Source organism: Aedes albopictus, chromosome 2 (assembly GCF_035046485.1).
Source record: "Aedes albopictus strain Foshan chromosome 2, AalbF5, whole genome shotgun sequence".
In the NCBI taxonomy this organism is placed as follows: Eukaryota; Metazoa; Arthropoda; class Insecta; order Diptera; family Culicidae; genus Aedes; species Aedes albopictus.
This window is the reverse complement of record NC_085137.1, coordinates 239,236,142-239,254,698: the sequence shown is the minus strand read 5'-3', so window position 1 is coordinate 239,254,698 and position 18,557 is coordinate 239,236,142. Positions and strand designations below refer to the sequence as shown.

General features: G+C 40.6%; 3 protein-coding genes across 4 annotated transcripts; 2 read left to right on the top strand and 1 right to left on the bottom strand.

The window, feature by feature from the left end:
* Positions 1-3,948: 3,948 nt before the first annotated feature.
* LOC134287980 (uncharacterized) lies at positions 3,949-12,506 on the top strand. Its single transcript, XM_062851403.1, has 9 exons — positions 3,949-4,060; positions 4,275-4,435; positions 4,542-4,802; positions 4,861-5,057; positions 5,408-5,778; positions 5,839-6,144; positions 6,281-6,481; positions 9,257-10,002; positions 10,092-12,506. Exons 1-9 carry the CDS (start codon positions 4,057-4,059, stop codon positions 10,545-10,547), a joined length of 2,703 nt encoding a protein of 900 aa, XP_062707387.1. The 5' UTR covers positions 3,949-4,056; the 3' UTR covers positions 10,548-12,506.
* Positions 12,376-13,229, bottom strand: LOC134287982 (probable RNA-binding protein EIF1AD). Its single transcript, XM_062851405.1, has 2 exons — positions 13,096-13,229; positions 12,376-13,037 (listed from the first exon to the last, which is right to left on the bottom strand). The coding sequence occupies exon 2, from the start codon at positions 13,008-13,010 to the stop codon at positions 12,543-12,545; it is 468 nt and encodes a 155-aa protein (XP_062707389.1). The 5' UTR covers positions 13,011-13,037; positions 13,096-13,229; the 3' UTR covers positions 12,376-12,542.
* A 2,155-nt stretch (positions 13,230-15,384) lies between these two features.
* LOC109420073 (uncharacterized) lies at positions 15,385-17,910 on the top strand. Of its 2 annotated transcripts, XM_019694377.3 has the most exons (4): positions 15,385-15,539; positions 16,595-16,723; positions 16,785-16,971; positions 17,134-17,910. In XM_019694377.3, the coding sequence occupies exons 1-4, from the start codon at positions 15,522-15,524 to the stop codon at positions 17,880-17,882; spliced, it is 1,083 nt and encodes a 360-aa protein (XP_019549922.3). In that variant the 5' UTR covers positions 15,385-15,521; the 3' UTR covers positions 17,883-17,910. The 2 variants fall into 2 exon arrangements, with proteins under 2 accessions (XP_019549922.3, XP_062704757.1); XM_062848773.1 differs by lacking the exon at positions 16,595-16,723 and having other exon boundaries at positions 15,388-15,539.
* The last annotated feature ends 647 nt before the right edge of the window (positions 17,911-18,557 follow it).

Sequence of the window (18,557 nt, the reverse complement as noted above, 5' to 3'; positions counted from 1 at the left end):
AAGTTTCTTGCAGGCTATCCCAGCATTCCTTCGCAGTTCGCCTTTCCATCACGAATTCCAGGTAGCTATCGGCAACGCGGTGTACGATCAGACTCTTGCACTTCCGATCAAGCTTCCATTTTTCCTCGAGTTGATGCTTCTTCCTCGCCTTTACCTCCGCAGTATCTCCAGGGCGTTCAGCAAAATCTTCCTCGTTAATGGATTCCTCGATACAACTTGCAAGGCCTTTTTCTTCCAACAATACACGCATCCGATACGCCCACTGATCGTAGTTCCTTCCGTCGAAAATCCACTTCTTCTCGTCCTCCATTTTACTTGGTTTAAAACTCGCTTCTCGTATCAGGGCCAATAACCTAATGAGTAGGCAGTGGTTCGAGTAACGTCTTTATTCAGTAGCGGTTGGAATAATAATGAAAAGAAAAAGTAGTTGTCACTTCTGCAGTGGTTGCTGTGATCGTGACCATCGACTTCCGGTTGCTGTGATCAACACAAACAAGCTCTCAGTTTGTTCTATGTAGTAGATTTCCCCTGATATTTCGCTCGCTGTCCTACCTTTCTACCGAAAACAACCCAAATTTATCATCACTCGATCGATCGAATGTGGCTTCGGATCCGATCGTCTTTGTATCTGATTTAAGATCCGTCTGCTACTCCTGGATGGAAAAATCAACAATGCATTGCTCTTTGCTTCAAATACCATTCTGAGCGTATGAAGTTCACGATGCATTTGTGGAGTATATGGTTAACACGTAGAAATTCAACGCAGGAACATTGAGGACATTGGCCGGAATCTGGATCAAGTAGCAAAAAGATGAACGTCGACGAGAAGTAGAGTATATAGATAGTAGAGTAAACATAGATCCGTGTAGATGAATCCGTTGTATCCAAACGAACTGTCAAAATCTGTATCCAAACGAGCATGACGTCACGATTTGGACAACATCAATGGAGCCCATGACGTCATATTCAACCGTTGCACTCTTGAAAATTACTACTTACACGCTTGAAACATTTTAGTCAGCGGTGTCCGCGGATCTATGTTTACTCTACTATCTATAGTAGAGTAGAAGTAGAAAAGCAAGACAAAAATAGAAGTGTTTTTTTTTCTTTTTTTATTTACATTTGACATTCCTCTCGCCAGAGACTCGGTACGGGAAGCCGCTTATCAGCCGAATAATACGCCAAAAGTGGCTTTTGAGCAGCCCTATTAGATGATATTGTTCCAATTAGCTCTGTTGAACATGTTCTATATTCGACTATAGAACCGACTTAATGCCATTTTTACGGCTTAATGGTTACTTGGGACAATATATGGTTCAAGAGTACATATTTACTCATTTTTTGACGTTTTTATTAACCATAGTTGAAAATATATATTTTTTATGTTTTTAGCCTTTTGTCTCCTCCCTAGCTTAAAACACATACTTTGAGTGTTTTTTTTTCACCGTGTATGTCAGATAGGAACATTTTTGAAATCCCAGTGCGAAAAATGTCGAGCTCAGTCACACAAGGTTGACCTCAAATGTCAAAGTAGAACTATTTACCATTTTACTTATTTCGAATTTTCTCATTATTCCTTTGTTTTTCAAGTTCGAGTAAAGTACAACTCCGATTAGAATACCATGCTTGATCGTATTGTGGATTTACCGGCTATTTGTATTCTACCGGTTACTTGGGTAGCCGTTACAAAGTAGCCGTTTTCATATAAAAATCAACTTGATTGTCAAAAAATGAATGTCGCTGAGTAGCTAGTGGCAAGGAGAAACAGCGCATACAATAAAAATGTTTAAAATAATTTTTAAGTTATTCTTTTTACAAAACGGCTACTTTTGAGGCCATACTAAAGCGACCGGTGGAATACAAGTAGCCGGTAAATCCACAATATTATTCAATATAAACGAGATTTCGTCTTTAATTTTAGGACCCTTGGAAATTCGGATTTTCTCAGCTTAAAATGCTTTCGTTAAGGATTTTGGGGATTTTATCACCAGGAACGCAAAGTACAGTCATATATTGTCGGGCCGCCACCAAACCGGACTTCGCACAATCAAGTCGCGACGCGACCCAACTCGCGACGTTTTTTAATCATGTCAAATGTAGTGCGCATCCTTCCCGTTGTTGTCAGCAACACAGCGCACTAGATGCGAAACAGTTGCGACACTTGTGGACCAAGAAAATTGCAATTTTAGATTGAATGTCGGTCTTGACTCCAACCGGATAGACAATAATATTATGCCTCTCAAGAAAAATCAGAATATGGCGATTATCTGCCTCTGGCTTCTGATATTAGCGCGACAGTCACTAATCATAACAGCGTCACCAAATTAAAAGTATATACAGTGACGATTCGTTCGTTGAGAGCTCGTTAGATGGGCTGTCTCGATGGTTGAATGTTCACTGGTTGGGGCAAAACCCAACTAAAAAGCACTGTCAATGTCAAAATAGATGTCAAAACGAGTTTGACGTCTGACCGCCGTCGCATCATAGTCCCGATTCGTTCGTTGGCGGCTCGTTAAATGGGCTGTCTCGATGGTTGGATGTTCGCTAGCTGGGGCAAAACCCAACTAAAAAGCACTGTCAATGTCAAAATCGATGTCAAAACGAGTTTGACGTCTGACCGTCGTCGCATCGCAGCTCCTGTATACAGACCGTTTGCGCAAGTATGTGAGTGTTTCGTGACGTATTTTTCGTCACTTGCGTGTGTCTAGAGCATTTTGATCAGTTGTCAGTTGCCCCAACGAACGAACACGATTCGCTAATCGGGGCGAAGTCGTGACCCAACGAGCGAATCCTCACTGTATACAGAACGTTTGCGCAAGTATGTGAGTGTTCCGTGACGTATTTCTCGTCACTTGCGTGTGCTAGAGCATTTTGATCAGTTGTCAGTTGCCCCAACGAACGAACACGGTTCGCTAATCGGGGCGCAGTCGTGACCCAACCAGCGAGTCCAGACTGTAATTCCATAATATGGGGTTTGACAGCAAGAACACTCATTCCACTGAGCCACTCTTGCCGTTCGTCACAAATACATTCAAAAACATTTGTCACTTCGCGAAATCCACGTGCTTTTGTTTTTGGCGGGAACACTTTTTCTTTTGTTTTGCCTTGCGACTGTCATGCGGCGGTATGCCTTGCGAGCGTACGTCCGCCGCAGGACTCTAATAAAAGAAGCGCGACAATAGAGCTTGCTGACGTTATTCACCTTTCTCTTTCAAACTTGCAGGCGGAATAGGATTTGTTGTCATCAGGAAAGGTTTCCCGATGAAAACAAATCCTATCCCGCCTGCAAGCTTGAAAGAGAGAGGCGAATAAACGTCAGCAAGCTCTATAAGTGCATTAGCACAGATAAACAGACGTCAAATGGCCACCCGCGGCGCTGGCATCATTTTTACCTTGATTTTTGCTCTTGTTTGACGTTTGCTTACTACCGCCACCTTGTGATGGTCCAGCCAAAGTTTTGTAAACAACAATGCCAAGAAACGTTAAAATCTTATACAAAATCAAAACAGTGCAGTGCCCTTTGCACGGATTTATGCTAGTCTGCTTAATTTCACAGAAAATGTTGACATTTTAGCTCAACTTTTTGTGAGGTCAGCAGGCCAGCATAAATTCGTGCAGGAATCCATGCGTAAAGTTTATGGTATTTTGGTACAGTGCATTTCGCACCCCCTATGAATCATCGACAAAGTAGAACCAACAAAGTGTCTTTTTCTATTTTTTTCGTTCGGCGACGCCGACGCTTGTGCGAAAATTCCCACCACAAGAAAACACAAAAAGGATTCAGCCCACACGCTCGCGTCAGAATACCCATTTTTTCATTGCTATCTCTGTCGCTCTTCAAGAGGCCCCATTTAAAAATACCCATTTTCAAGTTGGGCCGCCCAACTTGAAAATGGGTATTTTTAAATGGGGCCTCTTGAAGAGCGACAGAGATAGCAATGAAAAAATGGGTATTCTGACGCGAGCGTGCAGAGGAAAGTAAAAGTGAAAAACAAGGATATCTTTTGACAGTTTTCAGGTGAAAAAGGTGTTGTGCAAGCGAAAAATTCAACAGAAATGGGTAAATATTCTGTATTTTACATTGAATTTGATTAAATTTTTCTCCGTATGATACGGTGAACCGTGACCGTTGAAACTGCAAAGAGAAAGTTCAAATTTTGACGGAAAAAGCGAAAAATCAAACATGTTTTCAATTCGTTTGGGAAAAACTTGAAAACTGTTATTTTTATTGGGTTTTGCTCGATATTACTCAAGTTTGTACATTTCTTCTGCAGAAATCGACGCGGACTCCCAGAAGCTGGTTCTCGATTTGTCGAAAAAATGCCTAAAGAAGATTCCCAAAACGGACGACGCACAGCAGTACAAAGTGCTGATCCTGGACGACAATGAACTGCAGAAGATTGACAATATCGATTCATATCTTAAGATTGAAAAGGTGCGTATTTTCTTAATGCTAATTTATTTTAGTGGGTTTATTGATTTTTAATTGTTCTGGGTCAATGACCGTGTTATGACTATTCGATTCTTCTTTATTCTTCTAGTTATCGCTATGTAAGAATCAACTGCTCCGGATGTACGGCGTTTGCCGACTGCACTGCTTGCGGGAGCTGAACCTTGCCTATAATGGAATTTTAACCATCGAGGGACTGAAGGATTTGGTTCACTTGACGCACCTCAATCTGGAAGGGAATAACATTAAAACTATCGAGCATCTGAACACCAATACCAGTCTGGAGTATTTGAATCTGTCGGAGAACAGCATCGGAATCATTTCGGACATTTCGTTCCTGAAAAACTTGAAGGTTGAACACTTGAAATGACGATTTGCAAGAGAAGGAATCCTAATCATGTTTGTTTCAGGAACTATACTTGAATGGTAACAGGGTCGCTCACTTGAGACAGTGCGACAAGTATCTGCCCCATTCGCTGGAAACGTTAACGTTGGCAAAGAATAACATTTCCGATCTGAACGAAATGTGCACGCTAAGCCATTTGAATAATCTCAACAGCATCACGATAGCGGATAATCCCTGTGTTCAGATGACTGGGAATTCAATGTGAGTATACCTACTAAAAAGCTAGGATGTTGAATCAGTCCCAAGACATGATTTAACATGTCACGGCTCATTCATACAACGTTTCAAACTTTTCTATATAAAATTGTTACATGAGGAAGAGAGATAAGGCCCCTCTCTCTTACGTGTTTCGTAATCATTGCATTGTTTGTTTGCCTGGAACGCCATATCATTTACCCCTACTACGCCAATGAGGGGATCCAGAGTCTCGTGAGACGAGTTGGTTTTAAGTTTGCATGCTTTATACGAAACAAAAACATTTAAACTGGCATTGAATTCTATTAAAACAATTGGGCAGTACATATAATTAAATTGTCATTTATCTGTTTCAGTGGATTTGACTACCGACCCTTCGTGCTAAACTGGTGCATGAGCGTTAAGATGATTGACGGGTTCGTTGTGACGGCTATCGAAAGTTTAAAAGCCGAATGGTTGTACAGCCAGGGACGTGGTCGCCAGTTTCGGGTGGGTGAACAGGTCGCCTTGGCACGTTACCTGAGCACGGTTTGCCCGCTGTCCGGCGAAGCATTGGAAAACGAAAACGAACGCAAGCTGAGGCTGATTTTGAGCAAAGCTCAGCAACACCAGCGGCAGTTACAGGAACAAAGTTCCGGTGGGGGAGGAGATGGAACCACTACGCCCGTCAGTAACTCACCGTCATCGCTGAGGCGAAAAGGACAAAGCCGAATACAGTCCCCTAGAGGTACGTTGAAAAAATACACTGTGTTTTAAATATCAATCCTGATCACCAATCTGATTTCAGTGACTCGACTGAGCGGTCGTCAGCACTCGCCGGATACCATGTCCAGTAGCTATCACGGAAACACTTCCACCAACTTGATGACCTCCAGCACGATTGAAAACACCAGTGGTGGGAATCAACTGTTTGAACTTACAAAATCGCTTATCGACAACATCACGTCGGATAATATTATGTCGCAAAGTCTCGATCCGAATATGCTGAATACCTCCGGGAACAATAACAGTAACCCTATGACTGCTTCAATGCACGAAAGCATTGTTTTGTCGAAACAGCAAGTCAACGTTGGTGGCGCCAATCTATACAACGGTAGGTTAATTTCAGCTGCACAATTTCACATTCAAAAGATATACTATCTTTTCCAAAGTGCATATAAATTCCATTATACTAAAAACATTTTTTTGAAAATCAGTCACAAATCAACCTTAATCGAACCTCCTTCCAGATCAACCACCAGCCGGTCAGGTCATCATGGGTGGTCCATTGGCAGCCGCATCGAAAATGGTCCCCGTGCCGGAGTCGCTGATGAGTCCGGACTGCGGTCCAACCACCTCGCCGGCAACGATTGTGCAACGGAACATGCAGAATTGTGCCAACCAGCCGCAACCGCAAACGCCGCAGATTCCGAAGGCGATCAAAACCAAAGGTAAGACAGATTTTTTTTATCATATTGGATTGGCGTAGCTCGTTGGGTAATTCAAGTGGTGTCTCAACCGTCGTCCACAAGTTGCGGAATGTTCAGAAACAGGAAAGAGATGGTATTGTTTAATACACGAATTTAAAAACCTTTATATACCGCCATTTGGGGTGACATTGGGCCTAGAGGGTCACATTGGTCCAGTGATCCCACGGATTCAATATAAGTCAGAGAATGCGACGGATGCAAAGTATCTTAGAATTATGTATTCTAGTAGTTTAGCACACATAATGCATCCCCGTCGTATTCTAAACATGCGGAATAGTGGCCGAATGACACCCCGCACGACGGTATTCAATTACATACACTGAAGTTTTTTTTTGCGGCGGTAACGGTACCGCGTAAAAACCGCGTTATTTAAAAAACGTCGTAAAAAAACTGCGTTATTTCAAAAAACGTCGTAGAAAAAGTCAAGTCACGGTAGATGACGAATTTTTTTACGATGGTTTTTGAAATTACGGAAATAACAAAAAATCGAAAAACGTCAAGTCTTACCTCTTGATTCAATTGCTTTGGACTCCTAGAGGCTACGTTCAAAATTTGAACAAAATCGGTTAAGTTTAAAGGGGTGCCCATACAAGCTTGTATGGGAAAACTTGGCGAAATGTATGCAGAAATCTCCAATCAAAATTAAGCCATCTCCAAAGGATGTGCTTAAGGCAAAACTGGAAGCATTTCCTCATTTTTTTTTGGATTTTGATTTTTTATTAAAATACGAAGCAATATTTTCAAAATCGGGTTTCGTGCACATGTAGAGTATGGATCAGGGTATCTTCTGATTTTTTTACGCGGTAGAAAATGTTTTTCGTTTTTGCAGAAACCATTTTTAAGTGAAATTTTGTTCAACAATGGTTTCTGCAAAAACGAAAAACATTTTCTACCGCGTAAAAAAATCAGAAGATACCCTGATCCATACTTTACATGTGCACGAAAACCGATTTTGAAAATATTGCTTCGTTATTTAATAAAAAATCAAAAACCAAAAAATGAGGAAATGCTTCCAGTTTCGCCTTAATGGCGTAATGGCGATGTCTGGAGCGTTCTCTTCAACTTTTACGGCAGCGCTCGAAGTTCGCTTTGACGTTGCCCCACTACACATTCATCTCAAACAATAAGCACTTTCTTGCACTTACCGCTTATTGGTACTCGGTTTACTAGAGGAAACTCCTGTGAACCACAGTTCAACACACACGTCGTTGTTTCCACTTTTGATGAATTGGGACAAAGTTGTCCTTGTTCCAAGTGATCTTACAATTGCTTGTTATTTTCCGTACAGAACATTTCCCACGAAATTTTCTTCCCGCCAAGAGTGGACATCTGAATATCTGGAGAGAAGTATTTCAGACGGCATCGTATGTTACACTGATGGCTCCCTTCTCGAAGGTCGAGCAGGTGCTGGTGTTTATTCTCGTGAGCTAAGGCTGTATCAGTCTTACTCACTTGGTAGACACTGCACCGTTTTTCAGGCCGAAATCTTTGCTCTTATGTGCGGAGTGCAATCAGCACTTCAGCAGCACGTAATGGGCAAAGTAATATAATTTCGTTCAAATAGCCAGACTGCTATTAAAACACTTGCTTAAGCCAACTTCAAGTTGAAGATAGTTATCACTTGTCGAACTCAAATCGAGGAGCTAAATTCAGCAAACGCTGTTCACCTTGTATCTTGCTGGAAATGAATTGGCTGATGAGTTAGCTCGCACTGTAGCATCACATGATTCAGATTGATACCTGGGCTGCCACTCAGCACAAACAATACTGAAATAGTTTGTTGGAGTGATGTCGTCAAAAAATAAATATTGTGCTGAGCTATCTCTAGGGGTGGCGAAGTATCTAACAAATCTGTCAAAGTAGAATTGCAGCATTCTGGTCAAAGCATTGTCTGGCCACTGCCGACTCAGCTATCACATGGCGAATATTCAACAAGCTGATTCATTTGCATGTGATAGCTGTGAATCCGATTATGGAACTTCGTATTATTTAATATGTAACTGTCCAGTTTTTGCACAACTGCGTTTCCGAGTACTCGGCCAACGCCAATTTTTAACAACTTTTGAAAAAAAGACCGTACCCTAATTGGGTTTTTAAATTTTGAAAATTGTACTGGTATTTTGATTTTATACGAAAGAGTACCTATTTCTGAGTCACTATGATTTTTTTCAGATTTTTAGAACTTTATTTTGGTACCTAAAATCAATTTCTTAGAGATTTTTTGAAATCACCTTTTGACAGCTGGGCAGCTGTTTGACAGCTCCGCCCAGTACAAAATGCAACGAGGGGTGATCCAACAAATCGCTCCAATACAAACTTCAATCTGATTTTAAAATAGGTTCCCGGGCATCAAAATTCATGAAAATTTGGATTTCGGCTCAGTTTGACATGCAGATTCAGAATATGGTATGGTCCACTGCACGAATTATGCTGGCCTGCTTACTATCACAGGAAATTTGACGTTTGAGCGGTGCCGACACCGCCCAAACGTCAAATTTCGTGTGAGAGTAAGCAGGCCAGAACAAAATTCGTGCAGTAATCCATTATCTCAACACCGCTAAAGAAGGCAATTGACCTGGTCCGATCTAGTAGTCTGAAGTTACAGTTCTGTCATGTAAGAGGTTCTTCCATTTGGTTATTCAAACCATGTTTACATTTACTGTTTTAATAGATGGTAACATTCCGAGGTTTGTTAGCTGGATTTAAGAACTAATAGTCTTGCATTTTCATACACAGATAATACCCGTGCTGCAGGCATACCGACAAGTGCTACCAAGAGTTCAAGTCCGCGTCCAACAAAACGCAGCACTTCCACCAATAATAGCACTAGCAATAGTGTCAGCAGCGAGCGTTCCTCCCCTTCGCTTTCGCCTCGTAAGACTCTGACCAACGTCAGCAATAGTCACTCTAGGGCGCTATCGGCCCAATCAAAAGGTTCTGCTCACGGTGCCCAGGCCACTCCACCGGACGGTGGTTCCAGTAATGCCGTAAGCTCGGACGAAGACAGCGAGGCTATCAATATTGACAAGCTGAAAACTATTCGGAACAAGGCCGCCCAGCAAAGTGGTCAAACCTTCGTTAAAACCAAAGAGAAAGACATCTTGGATGGTGCCACGATTATCAACAACAAAACCACCGAAAACTCAGCCATAGTCATTCAGAAAATCTGGCGCGGCTATCGAACACGGAAGAGAGGCCAGAACATCGCGGACATTCTGCAGAAGAAGCGAACGCAAGATTACATTTTGAAACTGACCAAAGATATGGAAATGACGAAAACTGCGCTTGAAAACGAGCGCAAGATACAACAGCTGCAGATGCAAGCCATCAACGCGCTGTGGAAGAAGGTATCCGCCATGCAGCCGAGCCAGGCTGCCAACGGAACGACCGACACTATGAAGCTAGATGTGATCAACAACGAAAACAGCTCGGTGCTTGTGGTGCAAGATCTGACCAAGACGTGCTCCATGCTGATGAATCAGGTAGGAACTTCTGGGGAAGTCGCGAATTTATTAGGGAAAAAGTTTTTAAGTAACTGAACTGGATAACCATTTTCTCCCCTTTATTATAGGTGCAACAGTTACAAACATCCGTAAAAGACATTGTAACATGCATGCAGTTCTTTGCCAATGCCAACATGTCCGCTTCCACAATGGCAATGGAAACGTCGTCCAGCAGTCTCAAAGATAGCTGCGAAACGCAAACGGAAATTGTGGCAGTGCACACGCCGCAGGTGGAACAGTTGCCTGCGTTTCCTTTCAAAACGGTGGGCGCCGGTAGCAGCAAGCTGACAAGGCCTTCGTCTCTGCCAATCAGTTCCTCGGAAACATCACCAAAGATAACCTCCCAGGAGGGCAAACCAATCATCGAGGAAGAGGAAGGTGGCTCCAAGGAGGAGGACCTTGTGGAAGTGGTCGAAATCGAAGCGGATCCGGGCGACACCGAGGAGAACGACGACGGCGAACAGAAGGAACTCGACGAAAAGGAACTCGAAGAGACAGGTAAACTGGTGAAGGTGGTTAACTAACTTTAAAGAATTTGTAGTCGTCTAGTGGAATAGTAGGTGGCTTCCCTATCCTTACTCCCACTGCTCTCTGTGTATAATTGACTGTATGTTCTATATTTGTGAATGTGATTGCTTTAACAGCTCGACTTCCAGTTCAGTTCGAAGTGTCCTGAAAAGATGTTTTTATTTTATTGTGTTGAATAATTTTAAGTGTAAATGTAAAACGCAGATATGCCACTGATACCTACTCTGTTGCTCTAATGTTTTCGGATCTCTTAGGAAGTAATAGAATATATCAGTCATTCGAATAATGATCTATTGAGGTAGCGGTTTTTCGTTGAATACAATCAATTTGTTTTAGTTTGGCTAGATTTTGCAAAGTTTCACGAGGGCAGGTTGTACAGTTCGATCGTTTCTCTTTCATTGTTTGAAGCTGATTACACTGAATTCTTTTTTTACACGACTTTTTTTTTACGCGATTTTTTTTTGCACGACTTTTTTTACGCGATTTTCTCGAAATTACGCGACTTTTTTTTACGCGATTTTGGTCATTTGCGGAGAACAAATCGCGTAAAAAAAATTTCCTTTGGATTTTTTTGCGCGATTTCTCAAAGTTACGCGAACTTTTTTTACACGATCTTTTTTTGCGCGAACGCATCAATCGCGTAAAAACAGAATTTAGTGTATTTGCAGCTGATACATATGATTAAAAAAAAGGAAAACTGATTTTTGAATAAACTAGTTACTCATGGCGCCCATTAACATCCTTCGACAGTCCACATCACAACCAATTACGCAACGGAACTATACTAAACCATTAGTCTATCTCAAAATGAAAAGCAAACTTATGTGTCTAGTGTGTCTCTGAAAGACTTCGATCTGCTTGAGCTTGAGAAGAATAATTATAACCTGGTGAAGAACGTTGAAACCACAAGAGAATCATGGCTCCAGAAGGCTTTCCAGGATAACGATTTGATTCTTCGTTTCGGTTTGTTGGACAAACTAATGTCCGTGAAGCTCGAAAAGATTGGATCCGTTGGAGACTATTTTGACGAACTGGGAACGATGGCGCAAAATCTGGGCGGTTGGATTCGAGATACATTAAATGATCATTAATTTCTATCATTCATTGAAAGGATTACCGGATGCAAACTTTGGGCATCAATCTGATTGCTTCTTTAAATTGGTTGAAAATAGTTTCTCAAAACAAAATTAATTTCTAGCCAATCTTTTACATCAGTATATTGTAGCTATAATTTTTAAGATTTGCGTATTATCTAGGATATAAGACATTCCCACAACATAGCTTGATAATTTAACCTTTCCAACGTTATTGCTAGTGCGAATCAAATGTAAGTTTCGCAAAAGCAAGAATTTTAAAGTAGTCCCTTACAAATTTGTTCTCAAACTTGAGAATTAGGTACCTACCTAAAAAGTGCTCTCTTCTTCTCTGGTCGTAGCAAATTCAACGCTAGATATTAGTAAATATAGTAGTGAAATTAATCAAAATAAAAGCAACAAATTATCGCAAACCAAAAACGAAATATAAGCCAATGGCATAGCACCGAACATACACACTGATTTTTGTTTTCGACGAATACAGCATTCCATCAAATTCATGGCCTACACTTGACTTGATGTCAGTGTATGCAGATGATTTTCGATCGTAGATTGGTTCGTTCGTTTAACAATAATACGCGTGATTAGTAAACTTGCACTGAAAATACGCAGGATAATGAAACTTTTTGCTTGGCAAATACCTTACATTCCGATGTCACAGAATCAACTACTAACATGTACTTTAGAAGCATATGAATGCAGATTTTGGACAATGCCAAACATGGAAGAATTGCAACTTTTTTGAACTATTTATTCTACATAAAGAGACCGTTACATGACTTTAATGTATATATAAGTATAAAGCAAACAAAACGAAGCTTGTTTCTGCCTCTCTGTACAAGAATAAACTTCTTATATTTAGTTTGTGGAAATTATTTATAGAGAAATCCGTCGCACCTAATTTCGTTCATCCTCCTCGCTATCATCCGCGCTCTCATCTTCCTCCTCACTGGAATCGTCCTCCTCGACCATCTGTCGGTTGGTGTTCCGCACCAAGCCTTCCTCGTCCAAATCGTCTTCATGTTCACGTTTTCTGGTGAATCGTTTGGGCCACACACCCTCCTGCTCGAATACCTTGATGTGTTCCGGCGTAAGGATGCGACAAATTTCCGCCTTCACCTTGTTTCCCTCTTCTATCGGTTCAACGAGCACGAAATCGCCCCTTTTGATCCAAACATTTTTGCGGAACTTTACCGGCATCGATACGAGAAAGCGCTCGTCCCCCTCATTGGCCGGTTCCACCTCATGAAGGTTGTTCCCCCTGCTGGCCACCACACGGACAATGGTTTGGTTCTCCGTCGGGACATCGAATTCGTTGGCTTCCTGCTCCTTCAGGACGTGTTTGATGCGAGTAACGCGCGACATGATTCTAGTCCAGTAACCTCTCTGATGCTGTTAGTAGGAAAGCAATGAAAACTAAGATCTATACCAAACATAACCATATACTTACTACTTAAATCGGGCAAATAATCAATTTATAGCAGTTGAAAAACTTGTAAATCATTTAGAAATTACTGAAAAAGTTCGAGATCAACCGGATCAACACGCGAAACGAGTGTTTGTTTTGAAAGTTTTATGAGTTTTGTTCTGCTGACAGTTGGCGCGATATTTTATGATACAAAATTTCGATGTTTTATGCTATACACTAAAGCAAAACAGCGCGTTGTACTGGTTAAAGCCTCTGGCAACATTAGACCGGCCCAAATACAAAAATGTCGAAAAATTCCACACGGAACCACCAAACTACCAAAAATTGAGTTCTTTTGACGCAATCCCATAGTTCCGCCCAATAAGCCAAATTTGAGTAAATCGATTAAACTCACACTAGGTAAATTGCCTTTTCCTCCAGCAAAAAAATATACTTAAGAGTAGGTAAATTCAACCCAAGACCCCCCCCCCCCCTCATTCAACCCAAATTTGAGTAAACAGTAGACGTTCGCTCAGTGCAAACGGTTTAACTGCAATACTTTTTAAGTGCAAGTCCGCTAAGTGCAACAATTTTGCAGTTATCGCACCGCTATCTGTCAAAATGGAATGTCAACAGCTATGCGATATTTTTCGCATGCACTTTTGTTGCAGTGCGATGTTTTCTGAATGCACATTGACTGCATTCTGCAGCGACTGACAGTTCTTTGACGTCTGTCAGTTGTTGCAGTTATCGAATTTCATTCGGTAAGTGAAACGTAAACATGTTGCAGTTATCGAACGTCTACTGTACCTACATTTACTCAAAATTGGCTTATTGGACTCAAGGACCCCCATTGGGTAGACGCATCTCTGTTTGTTTTTGACAACATCGGTGGGGGAAAGAGGGAAAGCAACCTAATTTTGGGTAACTAGTTTATTCGATACACTTAAAAAAATCCGCACATTGGCAAAAATCCATCTCACTCCATTATTACAATCTATATGCGCGCACATAAACCTTCTCCACGCAAGGTTGCGTAATTTGAATTTATGTGCGATGCATTTATTTTTCGAGTGCAAAGCTTGATAGCAAAATTCTGTGTGGGCACATGGAAACTAGATGCGGATTTTTCTTAGTGTATACTCAGCTTTGAGTAAAATCGACCCAAAAATTAGGTAGTTTGATTTCTCCGTGCACGGGGCACCCTCTAGAATCGTGCCTTTGGATAAGAAGAACAATCTGGGAAAGATTCAGCTCATTCGGTTGAAAACTGAGCTGGCGCAAATGAGTTAAAGGTTTGTATGGGATGTTTAGTCCAAACGGTCCAAATATATGGGAAACTGGATGACCTCCGGCCTCTCATACAACACGCCGATTTGGCGAGTTCAATTTGACTCAGAATTGAAAGAATAACAGTTGATGCCCTAATGAACAACTTTGTAGAAGACCATATCATAATAAAACTTAATTTAGTTGCGGTTTTAGCCAAAGAAACCAGGATGAGGACATCTTCCCCCGTTTACTCTCGGTTGCTATATGCAGCACGTGTTGGTCGGCCGTAGCTTGCGCGTTACATCATAGGCAGCTATGTAATTCTACATTGTCTCGATACTCATCCACATGCGTGAGCAATGGAAATGAAGGACAAGGGTCCAATAGGGCACTGCATGAAATTCTCTCCTTCTCTTTCACTCTTACAGAAATTTTGTAAACAACAAGGCCATGAAACGTCAAAATCCCATACAAATTCAAAACAGTGCAGTGCCCTATGGAAGAAGGAAGGTTACACTCGCCGTCAGTCCCTCCGAACAAATGTATTTATTTCATCAAAAGATGCTATTAATCATGAAAAAGAGTTTGAGTATTTTATTAAAATAACAAATAAATTACAAAAACTCCGATTTTAAGCGAATAAATAATACACAAGACAGCATTACAACTCACTGAATAATTATCTAAGGATCACAAGTAATATCATGGAAATGCATTTAAAGTTTATCAACAAAATCCAATGTAATGTATTAAAATTTCACGTAATAATCTGTAATAATCATCTGACAGCTGTAGGTAATAAACTAGAAAATCACGTTATTATTATCTGGCAACTGTATATAATTAACCAGGATCTGGCTGGCTTTGCATTACTGGACTCCCCAGTTAGTTTAACGTGAAAAGTATTGTGGAAAAAATCTATGTATGCTTTCACGTAAACCTAAGGTGAATATTTTTTTGGGTGCAGGATTTTTTTCAGTGTTGAGAGGCTCAAGAAATTTCGATGTTTAATGCTGGAGGGTCCAAGGACGAGTTATTTCTGACGGGGAAAAAATGTAAATATTTTTATAAAAAAAAACAAGTATTTAGTCGCCAAACAACTTTTAGTAGTCGCGTCTTTGCATGAATGTTTTTGTAATTTAGTTGAAGAAATTGAAGTAAATTTGATTTATTTAACTGGAAATAAGCCATATGAAATGGACGAAATGGATGGGGTAAGCTATTTTTCACATTAGGATTATAAATAATATATATATGAACCTGTTTAAGCCTTCAGGCAATTTTTTTTCAATACCGTCAGTGTACCAGTAGCCGCTCACTGTTGTAAAAACCAAGTTTTGACGCATAAATACACTCTTTTCGGCGCTGATATTCTTGGACAATATAAATTAGATGAGAGCTAAGACATTTTATGTAAAGTTGACTGAATAACTTGAATGATAAAAACAAATAATATTTTTGGAGCGGCTATTGGGCCCAAAAAAGTTGTGGATAATTTCATGTGTTCCAACAACCGCTCACGCAAAACAATACTTGGGCAAAGTACGTCACGCTCTTTGGGGGGAGGAGGGAGGGGGTTGCTAAAAGTGTGACTAGCAATGTATTAAGTATACGAAAAACCAATACGAAGGGGTGGGTGGGGGTGGTGTTGAAAATTCCCAAATTTTGCGTGACGTACTAAATGGATGCCCCTACGTAAAAATCCGATTTTAGTACGCAGCGCATTTAATCACTATTATACGCTCTCACTGAACAGGAAAAAGTAATTGTAAAAACATAGAGTTGCAAAAATAATAAGGGTACTCACTAAACAGACTAAACTGCTGCGTAAGTCATGATTTTCTGCTTATTTGAAATGTTTCATGATTTTGCGAATGAAATAATCAAGATTGCCTTGGTGATCGCGAAGTTGATTCAGTTTAATCAATTTACGCTGTGAATCCCCTAATATAATTTTTCGGAAAAGTGTATTTAAAAGATGACATAAATTTGTTCGTGAGCGGAATTAGGACCACTTTGGTCTCATCAGCTGTATTAAAATCATATTTTTATGTAAAGCTCTGCATTAGTCTTGACATGTACTTAGATTGATCTAACATAAAATGCAATAACATTACATTTTACTTAACAGTCATTCAACAGATGATGTTTTTTCTGCGAAACTGGCTTTAGATGAGTGGAATCTGGTACCCTGATGGTACTTAAAAGATTCATATCGCCTTTCCCTGTTTCCTTGTTTGTATCACTTATTAACATTATCTATTAAAAGTATATTGGTGCCAAACAAAAACACACTCGACGCAGATTGAATCCAACCATTCGGTGGAACGAGATTCAAACACATGAACTACTAGAGCACGTTATAGAGGAAGTGGGCATTCACCCAGGCAGATTCGAGGTAAGCAGTTTTGAATGCCTAACCTTCATTTTTGTTATGTAGCCCGTGCTTATACTTTCAGAAACCTACAGCCCAGATTTTCTATGCCAAGATTTGTGAAAAGGCTTCGGCTGCTATACGACATCTTAGTTGGCAGATACTGAAAAATAAAATGCGAAATTTGAAGACAACATTTCTGGCCGCAGCAACATGGAAGGCACACGAGGGCGCTAAACTAATAGCAGAGGGCAAGGAATGTTTGTATCATGGTATGTACCATGTACCAACGCATTATTCATCTCATGTTTAATCCATTTCACTCCTTGCATCCCTTTTGTCATACATTTTAATTCATAGAGCAGTATGTTCACTAATGAAATTTCTCTAACCGATTCTTATTCCATGTTTAATTTAACATGATCTAATTTTAGATCACTTAAAAAGAGTTTGTCCATATTTTGACCTATTGGAGCGCTTATACGGACATTTGGTTCAAGCCCGCAGCGTGTCTTTATTAGGAGCAGCAATTTCAAGCGATCTAGACGAGTATACTGATGAAATGGTCACTAATGAAGTCCTTTCCTCGGAGCTGGATTCAATGTCCACTCCTAGTCATGCTCAAAGCGAGATGCCCACTGAAAATGTGTTCATCAAATTAGAGGAAACCGAACCCACCATTACACACTCTGAGTTACAAGAAACTAATTACACCGCTGGCAATGCGGATCCGATTGAAGACTACAATGCAATTATCAATCGGCCACGACTGGAATATACGCCTGAACCATCAACGGCCAGCAATAGCGAAACGGATTTTACAGCAAACCGGACGCTCGTGGAAAGGTTTCCGAGAAAAAAACCAGCCACAGAAATGTCATCCGTTTCGCAGCTGGTGACAATGCAGGAGAAGAAGCTTAAATTTGAAGTTATGAAGCTGCAGCAGCAGTTGAACTTGGAACGACAGAAATTAGATTTGGAGCGGGACAAATTATGCCTGGCCAGAGAGCAGAGTCATGTCGATATGGAGATGAAGCGGCTACAACTCCAGCACGAAATGGATTTGAAAAAGCTTGCTATGGAACGAGATGAAAGGATTGCATTGGCTAGAATTAGGCTAGAAGTTGAAAGCCAGGAACGTATTAGAAAGTATGAGTTAGATTTGAAGGCTACCAAAGAATAAATATGTGTAATAGATTTACCTTGTACAATATCTCCATGTTTTTATCGTTAATTTCTGTATCACATTCATTGAACTCGACGTTATTTGTTGCTGCTGTTCATATACGTTAAAATATCTATGTTTGATTGTTTCTGACTCTCTTCATGCAAATAATTGCAGTTGTTGACAAATGAAAACGACCGTTTCGGAGCTACAGCGAGAGTTGTTGCCTACTTTTTGGCGTAACGTATCAACTAGGACATAGCCTGCTTCACAGCTCAGTGTTCTATGAAGACTTCCACAGTTATCAACAGATGCCAATGACCATTTTACCAAAAATATCCAGTTAGATGCTTTTGTCGATCCATTAAACTCTAAAATATCCATATCAAGTCAAACTCTTCTAGTCAGGGGATATTGTAAAATTTTTCATAGTTTGCGACAACGAAATTTGATCCACTATTGTAGCAATCGAATATTAGACGCAGAAATTTGTCATCGTTTCCCTCCAAGAAGTGCAGAACTCTATCCAAGAGTCACAAAGAAAATAGAAAGTTAAGGTAAAACCAATTTAGGGGCTGTCCATTAATTACGTAAGGGTTTATGGGGGGAGGGGGGGTTTGAAAAATCTTACGCGCCATACAAAAATATTTGGGTTCTCATACAAAAAATCTTACAAGGGGGGGTGGGGGTGTC